This window comes from Lineus longissimus, chromosome 4 (assembly GCF_910592395.1).
Source record: "Lineus longissimus chromosome 4, tnLinLong1.2, whole genome shotgun sequence".
In the NCBI taxonomy this organism is placed as follows: domain Eukaryota; kingdom Metazoa; phylum Nemertea; class Pilidiophora; order Heteronemertea; family Lineidae; genus Lineus; species Lineus longissimus.
Window position 1 is genome coordinate 14917310 of NC_088311.1, and position 16853 is coordinate 14934162.

At 41.3% G+C, this 16853-nt stretch overlaps 2 protein-coding genes across 2 annotated transcripts; both read right to left on the reverse strand.

Moving 5' to 3' along the window:
• Nucleotides 1-4757: 4757 nt before the first annotated feature.
• On the reverse strand, nt 4758-5396 carry LOC135486763 (uncharacterized). The gene has a single exon (XM_064769861.1). It carries the CDS (start codon nt 5394-5396, stop codon nt 4758-4760), a length of 639 nt encoding a protein of 212 aa, XP_064625931.1.
• Nucleotides 5397-11369: 5973 nt separating this feature from the next.
• Nucleotides 11370-12197, reverse strand: LOC135487296 (uncharacterized). The gene has a single exon (XM_064770890.1). The coding sequence runs from the start codon at nt 12145-12147 to the stop codon at nt 11440-11442; it is 708 nt and encodes a 235-aa protein (XP_064626960.1). The 5' UTR covers nt 12148-12197; the 3' UTR covers nt 11370-11439.
• Between the last annotated feature and the right edge of the window lie 4656 nt (nt 12198-16853).

Below are 16853 nucleotides of genomic sequence, written 5' to 3' on the forward strand. Positions count from 1 at the left end.
ATTTCTGGTGATTCCCTACGTTGTCCAATGAGCGCTTTTTAAAATGTGCCATTTGGTATTGTACAGTATGCAATGTATTTTTTCAGCGCTGCCAGTTGCCGAACAGAATGCCGTAGCTCCCTCAATTTCCAATCAATTTTTATGGGAGTGACATTATTGGATTGCTTAGAATGTCTACTTTTTACTCAGGAAAGAATCGTAGAACTAAAACTTAATAGGCGAACAGAATCATGCCGATTCACTGCACATACTGTGGGAATTCTCCACTTAAAAATACATCGGCGATGTCATCGCGAACAGAGCATGCACTTCCGATATCGTTTTCACAAAAATGTGGTCAAATTTTCAAGAACTAATTTCTGAAAGTAGTCCCTAAAGACCTTATGACTACCACTGAAACGAACTAGTGATAATATCGCCTACCAGACTCCTTTTTAAGCAGAAAATTGGGTACTTGAGTGTCATTGAGCTCCAAGATTATTGCACATGGCGTAAACAACATGCCGCCATTTTGTATCCGCTTCGGTATTTCGTACGCCGCTTATAATGCACCTTCTCAATTAAAACCAACATAATAAGGCCTTACATCGTTGATTGAATAGGAACACCACACAAAACACAATAAAGTGGGGGTACAATCGATTACGAAGCTGAAGTGAACAGTGATTTATTCCTGGAGCTACTGCTTTTGTTGTGTAGCTGTCATGTTTTGAGAACTGGCAAATAGGAGACTTCATTGATGGCTGACGTCATCGGGCGGGAATTTGAATCGGCAGAAATAATTAAAAGGCAGGTAGCTCCCTCTCCTGTTAAAATTTTGAACTTTTTCTCAATAAAATAGATTTTCAAGAATTTTATCTTAATATTAGAGCATATTTCGACTAATTCTGCTGCTCTTAGGCCGATATAGGCCAGTTTCCTTCATGCACTCTCGCTCGCAGGAAGTAGGTCGAATGGCGACAAATTTTGTTTTGAAAGTAGAGTTTGACCAGAAGTATCCAGAAATGCAAAATTGAAGTCTCTAGGTCTTACGGTTACAAAATGTGCACCATGGGTTTAACGGATGGACGGACGGATGGATGGATGGATGGATGGATGGATGGATGGACAGACGGACGCCACTGAACAACTTATTTGACAAGCTCGGCTGACTTAGTCAGCTGAGCTAAAAATGGACCACCCATGGACAGGGCCATACAAGATTATAGAAGCCAAGCCTGAAAGAGCCATTATCCTTTGCAGAATTGTACCACCAGCAAGGAACTGAAGAACATGGTGAATGGTATAAAACTCAAGAAGTACAACAGGTGGGTGAAATAAATTCAATCGTTGGTGCTTCAAAATATACGTATGTAATTTTTTATCAAGAAACGTAAATGAATCATCACCTTGATTTAAATTCAGGTTATACGTAGCGACATTGGCCTGGGCGATATCTGTAAACATGTGCTTCATTGAAAGCGGTGTTGTACACGCTATCATGATCGCATAACTGCATTTCAATCATTATTTGCAGGCCCGACTCTAAACCAACATTGCCGCCTGCCTCCGCTGATGCCAAACCGACGCCGTCTTGCTCGGGCAGACAAGAAGACCAAGGCCAACCACTTGTACAATATTCAGATTCTGATGCATGAGTATAAAAAGAATTGTGTTGATTTATCATTGAGGACTTCAGAACAAAATAAAATTGAATAATCATATTTTTTGGTGAATAAAATCCAGTCATAATAGAAACGTGTCAATGAGTTAATGAGTTTGCATAGTAATAACCGTAATATGCTTATTATACGCAGATAACATTATGAAGAAACAACGAGAAAATACGCATTAGAGATGAAGAGACACGGCAGAGATTCGATCCTGGGTACCTAGAGTCTGAAAGGGAATAAACCAACGCATTAGCACACTGCGCCAACGAGGCGAACTGGCAGCCACCCCGTTTTTTCATTGTGAAAGCAGTTTACAAACCTGAGGCCTAGGTTCCCATATTACTCAATAATTAAAGGTTACATACAGGCTTAAACTGATACCGCACAGTTATTCAACACATTTCCGCGTCTCTGCCTAGGGCAAATAATTTCAGTTTTCTCACAGGAGGCATGAACTAGCCTGCCCTAGGGGTGCAATGAAAATCATGACTTAGGTAAATTTAATTGCCCTATCGGGCATCCAATATCAAAAATTTCTAGTACAGGATGCCATATCGGGCATCCTGTGCATAGGACATCCTGTGCATAGGGCATCCTGTTCTATTACACCGGTAGTTAATGAATTATCAAATTATCAAATTTTATCCGTATTGCACTCGGGACTCGGCGTTCTATTTCAGAATCACCGGATAATCAATTCCCCGAATCGTTACCCACGATGCATTGGGAAACACAAGTGACGTTGGTAGTTACCACCATTTTGTTAATCCCTGTTATGTCATCCTTCTGTCATACACCCAGAAATGTTGGTGTCCCCCGCAGCGCCAGATTATTTATGGACAGAAAAACCCCTATGTCAAGAATTGTTTTGTGGATTCTCCGGGCACGTCAGAATAAGGAAATCTATCAGCTGGTCTAATGACAATACATATGTTAATGATAAAAATGGCGGTATTGACCTACGTCACCTGCTTGGCGCTGTCAGTGACAGAGGGAACCAATTCGCAATTCCCCACACTGCTGAAGGAAATTGTTGCAAATTTAATGAAAGAAGGTATCACGCAAATGATCTCTTACAACCCTTCCAGTAACAGTATCGTCATCAATGGGATCAAGGTTGTATTGATTCTCCAAGATTGGCTCCATCACATCCTGCCGCTTCAGTGCAGTGTTGTTGAGGATTACACAGCAGACTATCACTTTACAGGTCTGTTCTGGGACCAGCCGAATTTCATCGTGCAAGCAATGGAACCGCCTCTTTAAAATGCCAAAGGCCTGCTCAACTCGTGTCCTGGTTCGTGCTTGGGCGGCATTATATCTGGCTTCTTCAGGTGTTGGATCCCGATAAGGTGTCATCAGGTATGGTTCAAGTGCATAACCTTTGTCTCCCAAAAGGAATCCATCATGTGGAGCTGAAATTGTAAATACAATATTGTAAATGTAATAATTGTTTTCAAAATGAATGAATTCTATACTAATTTATTGAATATGAGAATATCAATGTTTTTTTTGTCATTTTATGCATAACATGGGGTTTCTTGTTTATATATTATATATTTTTTCAAATAAGCATGATACTGTTGATCTGGTAGTATGCCTATTTGATAATTTCTTTTCTACTACGTGTATGTTAGTTATAAATGTTGATGAAGTTCCAATTAAATTATTTTTCTATCTATCAAATTACTTGTTTTTAGTGGGTATCACACATGTCTGAATTACCTTGGTAAGCAAGTTCGCGGCCAATGGATGACACCTTGAATATTCTACTGTCGTGAACACTTCCCGGCCATTTGGCTACACGATTTGTGGCAATGCGATCAGCATCACATATCATCTGCAATACCAAAAAAGTGGAAATTGAAATATTATTTCTGGGTTTCTGCCGGGGGGGGGGGGGGGGACAACTGCCAAGATTGTCCGAAAAACAGCCAAAATTTGACCTTTCGACCAGGAATTTCTGCAAAATTGAGGTTTGGTTCCCCCTCTTGAATTTTTTTCTGGCAGAAACACTGTACTTTCAAAATGTTTCATACTTAGCAATGATTTTAATTCATACTATGCCAGGAATCAGGATATTCACATTTCAGATGGACATGCAATCTCTTATACTAGATCAGGCCTCCAATGAGCCAGGCTCTGAAAGTGAACCTGATCTCGTTCCAAGATGACTAAATCAGAAAGCCAGCCAGCTGGTCATCTGGTAATAAATGCAATGCATGTTTGTTGTACTTTGGTGAAGGCCTACCGACATTATGTGCACATTTTGTTACTAAGTAGGGCTACCAACTGACTTTTGAAAGTGTTCTATTCATACATGCTTACCTGAACATTGATGCTGTGAATGGATTTGCGACAGACATAAACATCCTCAAATTGAGATGGGGCTTGTATCTTTATCTGTGTGCAGTCCAAAGCACCGATTACGTTAGGGCTCGTTTTCGAAATAGTTGATAACTAACGATGGTTCACATAAGAGGACTGTATATTCTTCGAGATAAAATCATATACGTTGCAACTGCACAAAAAAACATTCTACACTATGGCACAGCTGGAACTAGACTAACAAACCCAACTAACTAACATGTACACAAACGGGTTACACCCAAATCCAGCAAAAGAATTCAGTTTCATTCCTATACATATTAAGAATCAAGGTAACAATTCACTAGCCATTCACTATAAGCTTAACTACTTTTCTAACTAGAGTCAGTCAATTCACAATTTAGGCGCGAACATGCCCCCAGCCTTGAATGACTAGATCAGTTACATTCAATATCACATCATCTAATTCTCAGCTGGCAACAGCAGCGCCAACTTCACCACATGGCGCCTAAGTAGCCCACCAGCGGTTTTCAAGGTAACCACACGCACAAGTCCGTCCTTGCCAGGATGAACCTGGACAATTCTACCCATAAGCCATTTCATGGGTGGCAAGCTCGGCTCACGCAATGTGACTAGATCTCCAACAGACAAGTTCTTCTGAGGCCGCGGCCATTTATTTCGTTGCAAATCGTTCAAATATTCTAGAGATCACCTATTCCAGAAATGTTAATGCAACAACTCTGCAAGTGTTGCCACCTACTTAGTCTATTTACTGGCACATCAGTGAGATCTGGTTCCGGCAAGGTTCTCAGCAGAGATGAGGAAATGTCCCGGAGTGAGGACCTGGAGATCTGTGCTCAGTGGACATAGAGGTCGTGAGTTTAGACAAGCCTCTATCTGACACAGAACTGTATACATCTCCTCGTAGGTCAAACGAGCATTTCCAATGACACGATTCCAGTGATGCTTGACGCTCTTAATTCCAGCCTCCCAGAGACCACCAAAGTGACTACCAAGTGGAGGAGAGAATTGCCAACTTATATTTTCTTCAGCCAAAGCTTTTGCCACGGTCTCGTTGTGCGATCTAGAGTCATACAGTTTCTTCAAGTCGCGCATTTCTCGGTATCCACCGCGAAAATTGCTGTCATTGCTGCCATTGTCACTAAACACTGTCACAGGTTTCCCGCGGCGGGAAATGAACCTACGGAAGGCCGCCAGAAACGCTTCTGTAGTTAGGCCACAGACTAGTTCCAGATGCACTGCTTTCACCGCTAAGCATATAAACAATGCAATCCATGCTTTCTCAGTTTTGCACCCTCGGCCTCTACCAATCCTAAGCAAGAGGGGGCCAGCGTAGTCAACACCGCACACAGAGAATACCCTCGCAGGCGTCAGTCTTTCAGCAGGAAGAGGTCCCATTTTCTAATGAATTGCGTTCGCGCGTTGTCTGCAACATACTACGCACTGACGCACAAAGTTACTCACCAAGTTTTGCGCACCTATTATCCAGTATCTTTGGCGCAAGGAAGCTAGCAGCAGCTGCGGTCCAGCATGCAAGTTGCGCTTATGTTCAGCGTCAATGATCAACATTGTCAGCTTATGCTTAGCTGGTAATAGAATCGGATGTGGTGTCGCGAATTTAAGCGTACATTCCTGAAGTCTACCTCCAACGCAGAGAACATTCTCACTGTTCAAGAAGGGGCACAATGCCTGTAAGTTTTTTGAGACCATAGTTTCACCAGCTTTCAGCCTCGCGATGTCCTCACTGAATTCATCACTCTGTGCCTGCTTAATCCAAAGCTTTAAAGCACTGTCTAATTCAGCACACGTAAGCGGACCCTTAAGCACATGTTTCCCAGGATCACGTGCCTGTAGCCATCGTAAGCAGCACGAGCTAATGCGGACAAGCTTGTACAGAACTGAGTACGGAAACAAGTCAAAGTTCGCCATCGCGCTTGATTCCATTACATGTACATGCGCCAAAGCTATGTCAATCCTTGTCGATTTCATTTCACGCTTGGTTTCCACGCTGTCACTGACACGATGCAACTCCGGCCAATTTTCAGAGGATTCCGCCAACCAAGCTGGACCATGCCGCCACAGATCGTGAGTGACTAGTTCAGACGCGAGTATACCACGTGACGCGCAATCGCTTTGGTTCCCATAGCCAGGACAGAACCTCCATTGCGACGGGTTCATCAAACTTTGAATTTCGCTGACTCTATTGGCAACAAACGTTTTCCATCTGGTAGGATTCCCGTGGATCCAATCTAAAGTTACAGTCGAGTCCGACCAAGCATGAAGTGTCACATGAGCCAATTTCAACGCCGTCTGTACCCTATGCAATAATCTAGCTATGAGCAATGCTGCACATAGCTCAAACCTCGGCAACGAGATCTGTTTCGTTGGCGCTACTTTCGTTTTCGAACAGACTAGAGTCACTAAGACAGTACCATCCATCTGAAGAGTACGCAAGTACACGACGCCCGCATAGCCTTGTTCGGAGGCATCGCCTAATCCATGCAATTGATATTCCACAACCTTGATACCAGTCTTAGGCACAATGCATCGATTCACTTCGAAGTGTCCAACATTTTCATGTTCGATTTCCAAAGTAACCATGCGCGCAGCTCAGTGTCTGGCAACACATCATCCCAGTTTAGGCCTAGCAACCACAGTTTCTGAAACATTGCTTTCGCGCACATCACTGTAGGTGCCAACAAGCATAGCGTAAATGTCCCCCGTCGCCATATGGGCATGGGTACTCAATGACACTGTCGAAAATGTGTTACCAGAATCTCTTGTTCTTGAAATCATAGAGCACAATGCGATTTTCATGATTTTCAGAAAGCGCCCCCTATGGGCTAGAAAAATGGTTGAAACTAAAAACTCACGTGATATACTGTGTACCTTTGTTAGCTTATTCTACCATAAAAATTTGGTAAAGATCGGATGAATATTAAGCGAGTTCTAACACTTTATGTGTTTTTGGTTTTGGCCCCCTGGTGGCCAAGTCGAAAATCAAACTCGGCCGATTTTACATCGCGACACACCTTTGGCCTGTCCTCTATCAGCACACCAAATTTCAAGCCAAAATATTTTGTCGTTCAGAAGTTACAGAGCGGAAGGGGATTTTCATGATTTTCAGAAAGCGCCCCCTATGGGCCAGAAAATGGCTGAAACTAAAAACTCGGGTGATATATCGTGTACCTTTGCTAGCTTAGTCTAGCATAAAAATTTGGTAAAGATCGGATGAATATTAAGCGAGTTCTAACACTTTATGTGTTTTTGGTTTTGGCCCCCTGGTGGCCAAGTCGAGAATCAAACTCGGCCGATTTTTCGACGCGACACACCTTTGGCCCGCTCTCTATCAGCACACCAAATTTCAAACAAAAATACTTTGTCGTTCAGAAGTTACAGAGCGGAAAGGAATTTTCATGATTTTCAGAAAGCCCCCCCTATGGGCTAGAAAAATGGTTGAAACTAAAAACTTGCGTGATATATTGCGTACCTTTGTCAGCTTATTCTACCATAAAAAGTTGGTAAAAATCGGACGAATATTAAGCGAGTTCTAACACTTTATGTGTTTTTGGTTTGGGCCCCCTGGTGGCCAAGTCGAGAATCAAACTTGGCCGATTTTTCGACGCGACACACCTTTGGCCCGCCCTCTATCAGCACACAAAATTTCGAACACCAATATTTTGTCGTTCAGAAGTTACAGAGCGGAAGGGGATTTTCATGATTTTCAGAAAGCGCCCCCTATGGGCTAGAAAAATGGTTGAAACTAAAAACTCATGTGATATACTGTGTACCTTTGTTAGCTTATTCTACCATAAAAATTTGGTAAAGATCGGATGAATATTAAGCGAGTTCTAACACTTTATGTGTTTTTGGTTTTGGCCCCCTGGTGGCCAAGTCGAGAATCAAACTCGGCCGATTTTACATCGCGACACACCTTTGGCCTGTCCTCTATCAGCACACCAAATTTCAAGCCAAAATATTTTGTCGTTCAGAAGTTACAGAGCGGAAGGGGATTTTCATGATTTTCAGAAAGCGCCCCCTATGGGCCAGAAAATGGCTGAAACTAAAAACTCGGGTGATATATCGTGTACCTTTGCTAGCTTAGTCTACCATAAAAATTTGGTAAAGATCGGATGAATATCAAGCGAGTTCTAACACTTTATGTGTTTTTGGTTTTTGCCCCCTGGTGGCCAAGTCGAGAATCAAACTCGGCCGATTTTACATCGCGACACACCTTTGGCCCGCCCTCTATCAGCACACCAAATTTCAATCCAAAATATTTTGTCGTTCAGAAGTTACAGAGCGGAAGGGAACACTAGCGGCGAGCGGCGAGCGGCGAGCGGCACTGCAGACGGACGGGCGGTATTTCCATATCCCCCTCCGAGGGCTCCGGGGGACAATAATCCCAGTGGATCAAACACCTTACATGTCTCTGACAGTAACTTGCGCTTTGTCACGTTATCAGGGTTCTGGTCTTCACTAGCACCGAAATCTACTCGGTACAGAAATGAATCAGATAAAGAGTCCCATACAACTCCAAGTGTTTTTCTCACTGGAGTGTCCAGTGTATGTAGGTCCATATCCAAGACACCATCATTAGATTTCTGTATAGACTGAATCACAGCAGGGTCATTGCAGATCCATTTTCTAAGCTCAAGGTAAGCACATTCAGTAATACCATCAAGTTGACATTTCAAACAGATGTCACCAGCTGTATCCTCTGCCCCAGAAACCACATCATCCATATAGAGATCATTCTCAAGCACAGGTGCTGCAAGAGGGTAATTGTCCTTTTCATCATGCGCCAATTGCTTTAGCACACGCTGTGCGTGGTGTGGAGACGATGCAACTCCGAAAGTCACAACAGTCATTCGATAGTCACCGATTTCATCTGTACGGTTGTCTCGCCACACAAAACGATGATAGTCCTTATCAGAATCTGCTAACCGAAATTGCCTGTACATCTTGGCAACATCTGCTGAAAGCGCCACTGGGTGTTTCCTGAATCTCACTAGAGGATCAAATAGGTAATCCTGTACTTTCGGCCCAACCATCAAGCGGTCATTCAGTGAGACACCAGTTGATGTTTTTGCAGATGCATCAAACACAACGCGTAATTTTGTTGTAGTGCTAGAGTCTTTGATAACACAATTGTGAGGCAAGTGGTACGCTTTGTTTTCACATTCATTGGGTGAGGTCACAACCAGTTTTACACCTGGTGTTGGGTGTTAGTGTTTGTATCACACCTAATCTGTACCCCTTAACACCGAGTGTTAGTTCACACCAAGGACTGAAGTGTTCCGTGTTGGTGTTAGGTGTCAGGTGTTTGGTGTATAGTAGTGGCAGACATTTTGTTTCCCACTTCAACAGCCTTTTGGAGCCGATTCCACATTTTACCCCACTGTGCATGCCTGAAAGGGGCTCCCAAGACACGGATCAAAGAGAAAGGTTGGTACTTATTAGTAACTGTCATCTTTTAAGCTGGAATTAATTCAAAAATGGGCCAAAATCAACTCATCATGACAGGGAATTCTCTCTACACAGGGCTATGTGTACACCATGTACTAGAGCACATAAGACCTATTCAGAGCCTGCGAAACTGAACACTTTTGATGAATCTAATTAAATGAAATCAGGGCCTAATGGTAGATTTCACTCAGCCTGGATGGCACATAGTGACCAGACATAGAGTAGGATTCCAGGAAACATTACGAAGATTCAAGGAACCCATGTTAGCTGTCCTTGCTTTCCTTCCCTGGCATTGCTTTCAACTGAGGATTTACAAGCTTGGTAAAACAGCCCTTCAAAACAGCAACAGAGTTTTTTTACCATGGGTTCTGCATAAGTGATAATAGATGCCGGCGCTGGGGTCTGACTTTAGGGAAAAATCAGAGCCGAGCCAAGAGCCCTTAGACTCGGGCCTTGCTGGTAAAGCCTGTCACTGAGTTATGCATCTACATACATAGGTTTTCTTTGTTCAGCATTAGGTCCAGGTCCCATGTTCTGCTCAATTTTCAGCCCCATTTTTTTGTCTTGGCTATGATTATTGGGGTAGGGCGTTTCCCCCAGTGCCACTTGCATTCAAATTCAGCTGTCAAATTATTTAATCCATTATCTCCACTTTCAGAAAAATGGCAGCGAGAAGAATCACCTGGACAGCGAACAAAATAATAGAAGTACTTCAGCACATTATTGACAAAAGAAACACTTATCTCAGATTGAAAAAACAGGGAAAAGCGGCAGAGTTCTATGCACTGATAGGAGCTGAAGTTGAACATGAAGCATCTTCCATAGAGAATTTGATGAAGAACCTTGGCAGGGATTATAGGGATGTGATTAAGAAACAGGCAACTTCAGGGGAAGGGACTGATGATTTTAACCCAGAAAGAAAGCTGCGAAATTCAGTTGAACTCTTTGCCAAATATGAAGAATATTATCAGTTATATAACCCAGTTGGTGGGAGTGTTAGGCCTCTTATGGTTGTAACACCTGGTGAGATATCAACATTTCCTGGAGATGCTACTCAGGTTGGATCTGGCTCTAAGAAGAGCACAAAGTCAAAGACCCCATCTTCAGGATCACTTGCATCCCTCCATGCCCCAAGTTTCCCTAGTAGCAGCACTAGTGCCAGGAGTATCTCACCAGTAGCTAATAGCAGTACCAGGAGTGTTTCACCAACCCCAAGCGTTTCTAGTCTTTTCATGGATGTTGATGAATTTCCATCATTCTCTAATTCAGTTCCACCCACTGAGAATCCAGAATTGCCCACAGCCAAGAAAACAAAGAAAAATGATGACAAGCTCAGTGAGATGGCTCAAAATGACAGTCAAAAAGAGTATCTCAATTTGCTGAGAGACCAGAATGCAGTTCTACACACAATTGCTGAAGAACTGACTATGATGCGAATTGCATTCTTCACTGTCAATAAGCTCAGGATTTCTGAGGCTAGCAATGATCAATCTGAACCTCAGTAGTTAGCATAGCACCCTGTTACCATTGTCATCAACTAGGTTAGGCCATGGAGGTATAAATAAGAACTTATTTTATACCTCCATGGTTAGGCTGTGAGTTCAATAAGAGTCCAATTGTTTCAGGTCAGTTTTCTGTTCATTTATTTTAAAAAAATCAACTTTAAAAAATTGCCACACACAAGTTTCTGGGCAGTGTTAAGTGTTTCACAAATTGACAAGTAATTTTTTTGAAAGTTGTCAAACGACAAGCAATTTTTCAAGCAGGTTTTGCTTACTGATGTTATTTTTAAGATCATTGGAACTACAGGATAATTTTAATCAGTTTTAATTCTCAACACCAAAGGTGCAATAAGTGACAAACATCAAACGATGTAAAATTTTGGCTTTAAATATATTTTTTGCACATTTTGTTTAAACTACGAGTCCAGTTTGTTCATTAAAACAGCTTAAGTCCTTTCGGCCAAGGACTCTTAAAGGAAATTGGTGAAGCGATTGTGCAGAACGCAAATACCAATCATGCACTGAGACGGAAAAAGCGGTCCATACTTTGCTGGAAACCTGTTTTCTTTAAGTTGACTGATTCGCCATTTCAATTCAGTTGCCCCTATGGACCTTTCTACTATCTGCCTCAGTCTGGTGCACTGCAAGTTGAACTGCAATTGTTCCTGTGGCAGATTATTCCCCACAAAAGTACAAACAACCCTGGGATGAACGTTTCGATATGCTGGATCTCCTAGAATTGCAACGTCTTCTGGCAAGGTGTCCAGGTATGCCATGAATTGCCGAGACCATTCGATTGCAGTCTTGTCATGAGTAGACCCTGGTATTCCACTCACCACATGTCTAACACATCCATGTTTGTCCACAACGAGCTGGACATTCAAAGAGTCACATGATTTACCATGCCTCCCACAAAAGTACGCATCTCCAGCTCTATCCGGACGCTGGATTTTAACGATTTCACCATCGAGAAACATGATGACGCGAAGAACACGACCATCCACAGTCCTAAGTTGCTGGGCCAAGTCATCAAATTCCTGATCCTGGGGCAAAGATATGTGGTTTGGAGATGAAGAGTATAGGAACCTAGCCACTTCATGCGTGTAGGCAATGACGGTGCTCTTGGCAAGTCCTACAGAAAATCCTATTTGCCGATAAAAGCCTCCAGATGCCATCATGTGTAGGAATGTCTCAATTCTCTTTAAAGAAGATACAGGACATGCCCTTGGTCTGCCCTCACCCTGCCTCCATGCATGAAACTCGGTAGCAAGGAGCTGAATCTGTTGCTCAGCGAGCCTAACATGCTGTTCTATGGGTTCTTCAGTTTCTGCAGGCATTCTTCTTAACTTTGGTCCTCTCTGCACAGGGAGATTTTGCTGAAATTCTGCTTGAAATGCAGGGAAATGAAACATTTTGCAGAATTAACAGAAGACAAGACAGTTGGTGTAAAGTGTTGTGACCTCCAATCTTGCTTGATCCCTAGGGGTTAGTGTTAACTCAAAAGGAAAATGAATAGAGATTTTCTGATCCTAAACACCAAGCTGGGTTTGAGGTGTAACACCTTTGCCAATTTTAACACCTAACACCAACACCTGACACCTAATCCCAAAGATCACACCCAGATCAAGTGTGATCCAGAGATCACACAAAGCAGGTCACAACTGGTGTTATCTCTGGTGTTAGGTGTTAAAATCAGGTGTTAGTGTGATTCTAACACGGATTGTGACCTCACCCATTGTCAGATACTTTTTCTGCATGGCCCATTGTAAAATACTCATTGACAACGTCCCCGTATTGCTTTTGTCTTTCCGGAGTACGCGCTAATTTCCTTTCCATCTGCAGCAGCCGCGATACTGCCGTTTCACGACTATGTCCAAGTTCAGGTCCATCTTTGAAAGGGAGTGCTACAACATATCTGCCATCATCATTACGCTTACAAGTCTCTACAAAATGCTACTCGCACTTCTTTTCCTCTAATGATAGCGCGTTTCGCGGTTAAATGGTTTCAACTTCCCAGAACCTTCTCAAGAGATCATCAGTGTTCGATTCAGATGTGACAAAGTGACATATATTCTGCCGAGGCATACTACAAGCCCTCCCCACAATGCCAGTCACTATCCAACCAAACACAGTATTTTGCGCCACAAGATTACCATCAGGACTTTTCAACATTTCAGCCATTAAAATATTCGGGTAAAGATCGGCGCCAATAAGCATGTCCACAGGCCCAGGCGTACCACAATGCTTGTCAGCTAATGTCAGGCCTTGTAACTCCGGCCAACCACTAACCACTAACCACAACCCTTTGTTGAGGTAGATTACCAGTAATCTTGTCCATAACATAAAGGTTGGAATACTAATGCCCGAGCCACACGGTAAAATATAATTTGACCAAAAAAGTTTGACCAAAATGTTTTACCGTCTGGCACGGGGAAAATCCACAAATTTGACCAACCAGATTTCCAAATCCAAAATTGTTTTGGATAGAACCCGTCCTATTTTTATCCAAGGATTTGACCAAATAATACAAGAATCCTACCGTGTGGCGCGGGGAAATATTGTTATTGTTCGATTAACGCTTTGAACCCAGTGACCAGGCCTTTTGTTATGGATAGCTATGTCCTCATATATGTCATTTCTTGGTGTTGAGGCCTATTTTGAATGGTTATGTCACCTACACTGTGCATTTCCTTCACTATATAAACAGATAAGGGTATCTCGTCAGCACATAAGGCCCAAAAACTGCTGGTATGTGGACACAAGAACTCACAGACATTTTGATCGAGGAGTACAGGGCCCGCCCTGTACTCTACGACACAAAGAATCCCATGTACCATAATAGGGTCAAGAAAGAAACTGCCTACCAAGGTATCGTGGACAAACTTTCCCCAAAATGTGAAGGTTGCACAGTTGAAGCAGTTAAAAGGAAGCTGAATGGACTTCGAAGTCATTTGTCCAGAGAATTCGACAAGATGAAGAAGAAGAACAAAAGTGGAGCAGGGGCCAACGACATGTATCAACCAAAAGTATGGTGGTTTCAGAAGATGCTGTTCTTAAAGGACCATCTAGAGCCGAGATGCAGTACATCTACCATGGCCGATGAACATGACGATCAAATGTACAAGGTGAATAGACAGTTAATATGTTTATTTTATATCAACACATTCATGTACATTGCACATCGAAGTATTTCTACTGTCAGGCTTAGCTGCAAAATCTGTCCTGCCATGCTACTCGTCCGATGCCATTCACATAGCCGCGCAGAGCATCTCTTTGTGATTGTGCATCATTGGCATAACGGTTTCCAGACTGATGTTCAATACCTTGGAAAGCCTCCTCAGCTTTCTTAACTGATCTCCAATCCCCCTTAGCTACAACACCGCGGTTTAATTGTTCCCTATCTACTGCCCTGGGAGGGAAGTACTTGGCCGAATTATGGACCCTCAGGAAGTTGTGCAGTGCACAAGCAGCCAGAATGATCATCTGCACTTTCTCAGGGGATAGCAGAATAGGAGCAAGAAACACGCGAAATCTGTTAATATCCCAAATGCATTTTCAACCACACGCCTAGCCCGACTCAGGCGGTAGTTGAAAACACGTTTGTCTTTATCAAGATTTCTAAATGGATACGGCTTTATGATGTCAGTTTGTAAAGGAAAAGCATCATCTGCTACGAAAAAATAGGGCATGGTGGCATCGCAATCGTGTAAGGGTTTTGCCTCAGGAAAATGTATAGTCCCATCCGCCATAGCGTTATTGAGATCGCTCTTCCTGAAAACACCTCCATCTCCGACACGACCGTTGGTTCCAGTAGTACAATAGTGGGGATTCTAACCCAGAGGTCAATCCCCAGTCTAAATTATCCAAGTCTAATCTCAGTATAAATTAATTCCAGTCATTTATCAGTCTAAATTAATTCCTAGTCTAATTTCAGTCAAAGTAACTAATTTGTTCAAAATTATGAAAATTGTCCAAAATGTCATAATGTTCAAAAAATAAAAAAAGGACTAATGTTATACTCATCCTATACTTAACAAAAATTATTTTATGGTAAATGGAACCTCTTGTTAGAAAGTGTACAAAGTGTTCTCAAGAGAAATTATTGAATGATTTTCAAAAAGAGAAACGATGTAAATATGGTAGAAGTTATAGTTGTAAATCATGTACAAACAATTATCACACAAACTATTATAGAATAAAAAAGTCAAATGACGAATCTTTAAAAATATCACGGAATCTTTCATCAATATTGTCCCAATGTCTTCATCATAAATATAAACAATCTAAACTTGAGAAAGCTATGGACTGTTCTCTAGATGGTCTGTACAAGTGGATTGAGTTTCAATTTGATGAAAATATGAATTGGAAAAACTATGGTGATTATTGGCATATTGATCATATTATTCCACAATCACATTTTGACCATACTGTTGATGAAGAGCTTATGTTATGTTGGAACTGGCGTAATTTGAGACCTATTACAACAGAAGAAAACAGGAAAAAAGGGAAGAAAATTGTCTACAAATTATATTATCAAAATGTGTCACTAGCTTCTGAATTTCTAGAAGATGAAATTTAACTAAAAACTTTTTATACAATAAAAGAAGACTCCATCCATGATAATTCTATAATTATCATGGGCGGTGGTGAGCCCTGAATTCTACATTTTGACCAAGTGGTGATTATGTAGAAATCTAAAATTCACTAAAAAAATCTGATTTCATATTTCTAATCGCCGTAAAGGACTCCATTCATTAGTCATCTTATAATCATGTTTATTGACTATAAAATAACTTATTGAAACTGAAACTAAAAAAAAAGGGGGGAATCCCCTAAACATGAGTTTAATCAAAAAATTTTTCATAAATAAATGGAACCCTCCACAGCGATTAGAAATATGGGACTTTCCTCAGATGAACTAAAAATTCTAGCCTTCAGAAATAGACTGAAGAATTACGGAAGTCTATCGAGAGAAAAGCTATTAGAAAAACTTCAACAAATCCCAAACAGTTTCAACGACATCGAAGTGAAAATTGACAAGCCAATGTCACAACTCACTCAGCTTGAAAAAAGAGTTTTAGCTCAACGACTAGGGTTAAATCCTAGAAAATTCAAAAAGGAGCAGCTAGAAAATATAATTGAAGAGAAAATCCAAAAAGAAAATCTGACCAACATTAAACCAAGACCTGTGAAGCCAAAAATATCCATTAGAAAACCACTTTTAGAAAAAGTCAAAGAATTAGGTCATAAAAATTTCCAAAGAGCTTCTGACCAAAGAACCCATTAAACGTATTTTAAAATCAGATCTTTTCAAACAGGCGAAGGAACTTGATATTAATGTTAAAAATTCTATGACTAAAAAAATAATCCAGGAATTGATTGAAAAACATACAGAGTTAAAAACATTTAAAAAAGTAGACTCAGCTTTCAGAGGCTTTGTGAATCATTTTCAAATGGAAGGCTTGCCTCATATTGACATTGAGAACTATCTCAATAAAATTAAATCATCTCTTCAAGATAAATTGAAAGCTGAAAATAAGGAAGGATTAAAAATTAATCTAGTCCTTACCATTTTAATGAAAAGGAAGAATGAATTAAAAGAATTTCAACTGCGTTCGAGACACACACTTTATGTAGGCCAAGAACTAGATTATAACAAAATCATTGAAGACTTCCTTAAAGAACTTGAAAATTTAGTTAATGAAGGGTCAGGTTGGAAATTTTTAGAAGTCATCAAGATTGAATTACACACAGTCAATTACACACCTCTGTCAGGATCAAGCTATATTACTTTACCAGATAAGATTCAACATAAAAAAGCAGTGATTAATGTCCAAAATGATGATCAAAAATGCTTCAGATACTCAGTTGAAGCTGCATTATT

Coding starts and splice junctions, on each gene's coding strand:
- LOC135486763 (XM_064769861.1), bottom strand. CDS start 5,396: ATGGGACCTCTTCCTGCTGAAAGACTGACGCCTGCGAGGGTATTCTCT.
- LOC135487296 (XM_064770890.1), bottom strand. CDS start 12,147: ATGATGGCATCTGGAGGCTTTTATCGGCAAATAGGATTTTCTGTAGGA.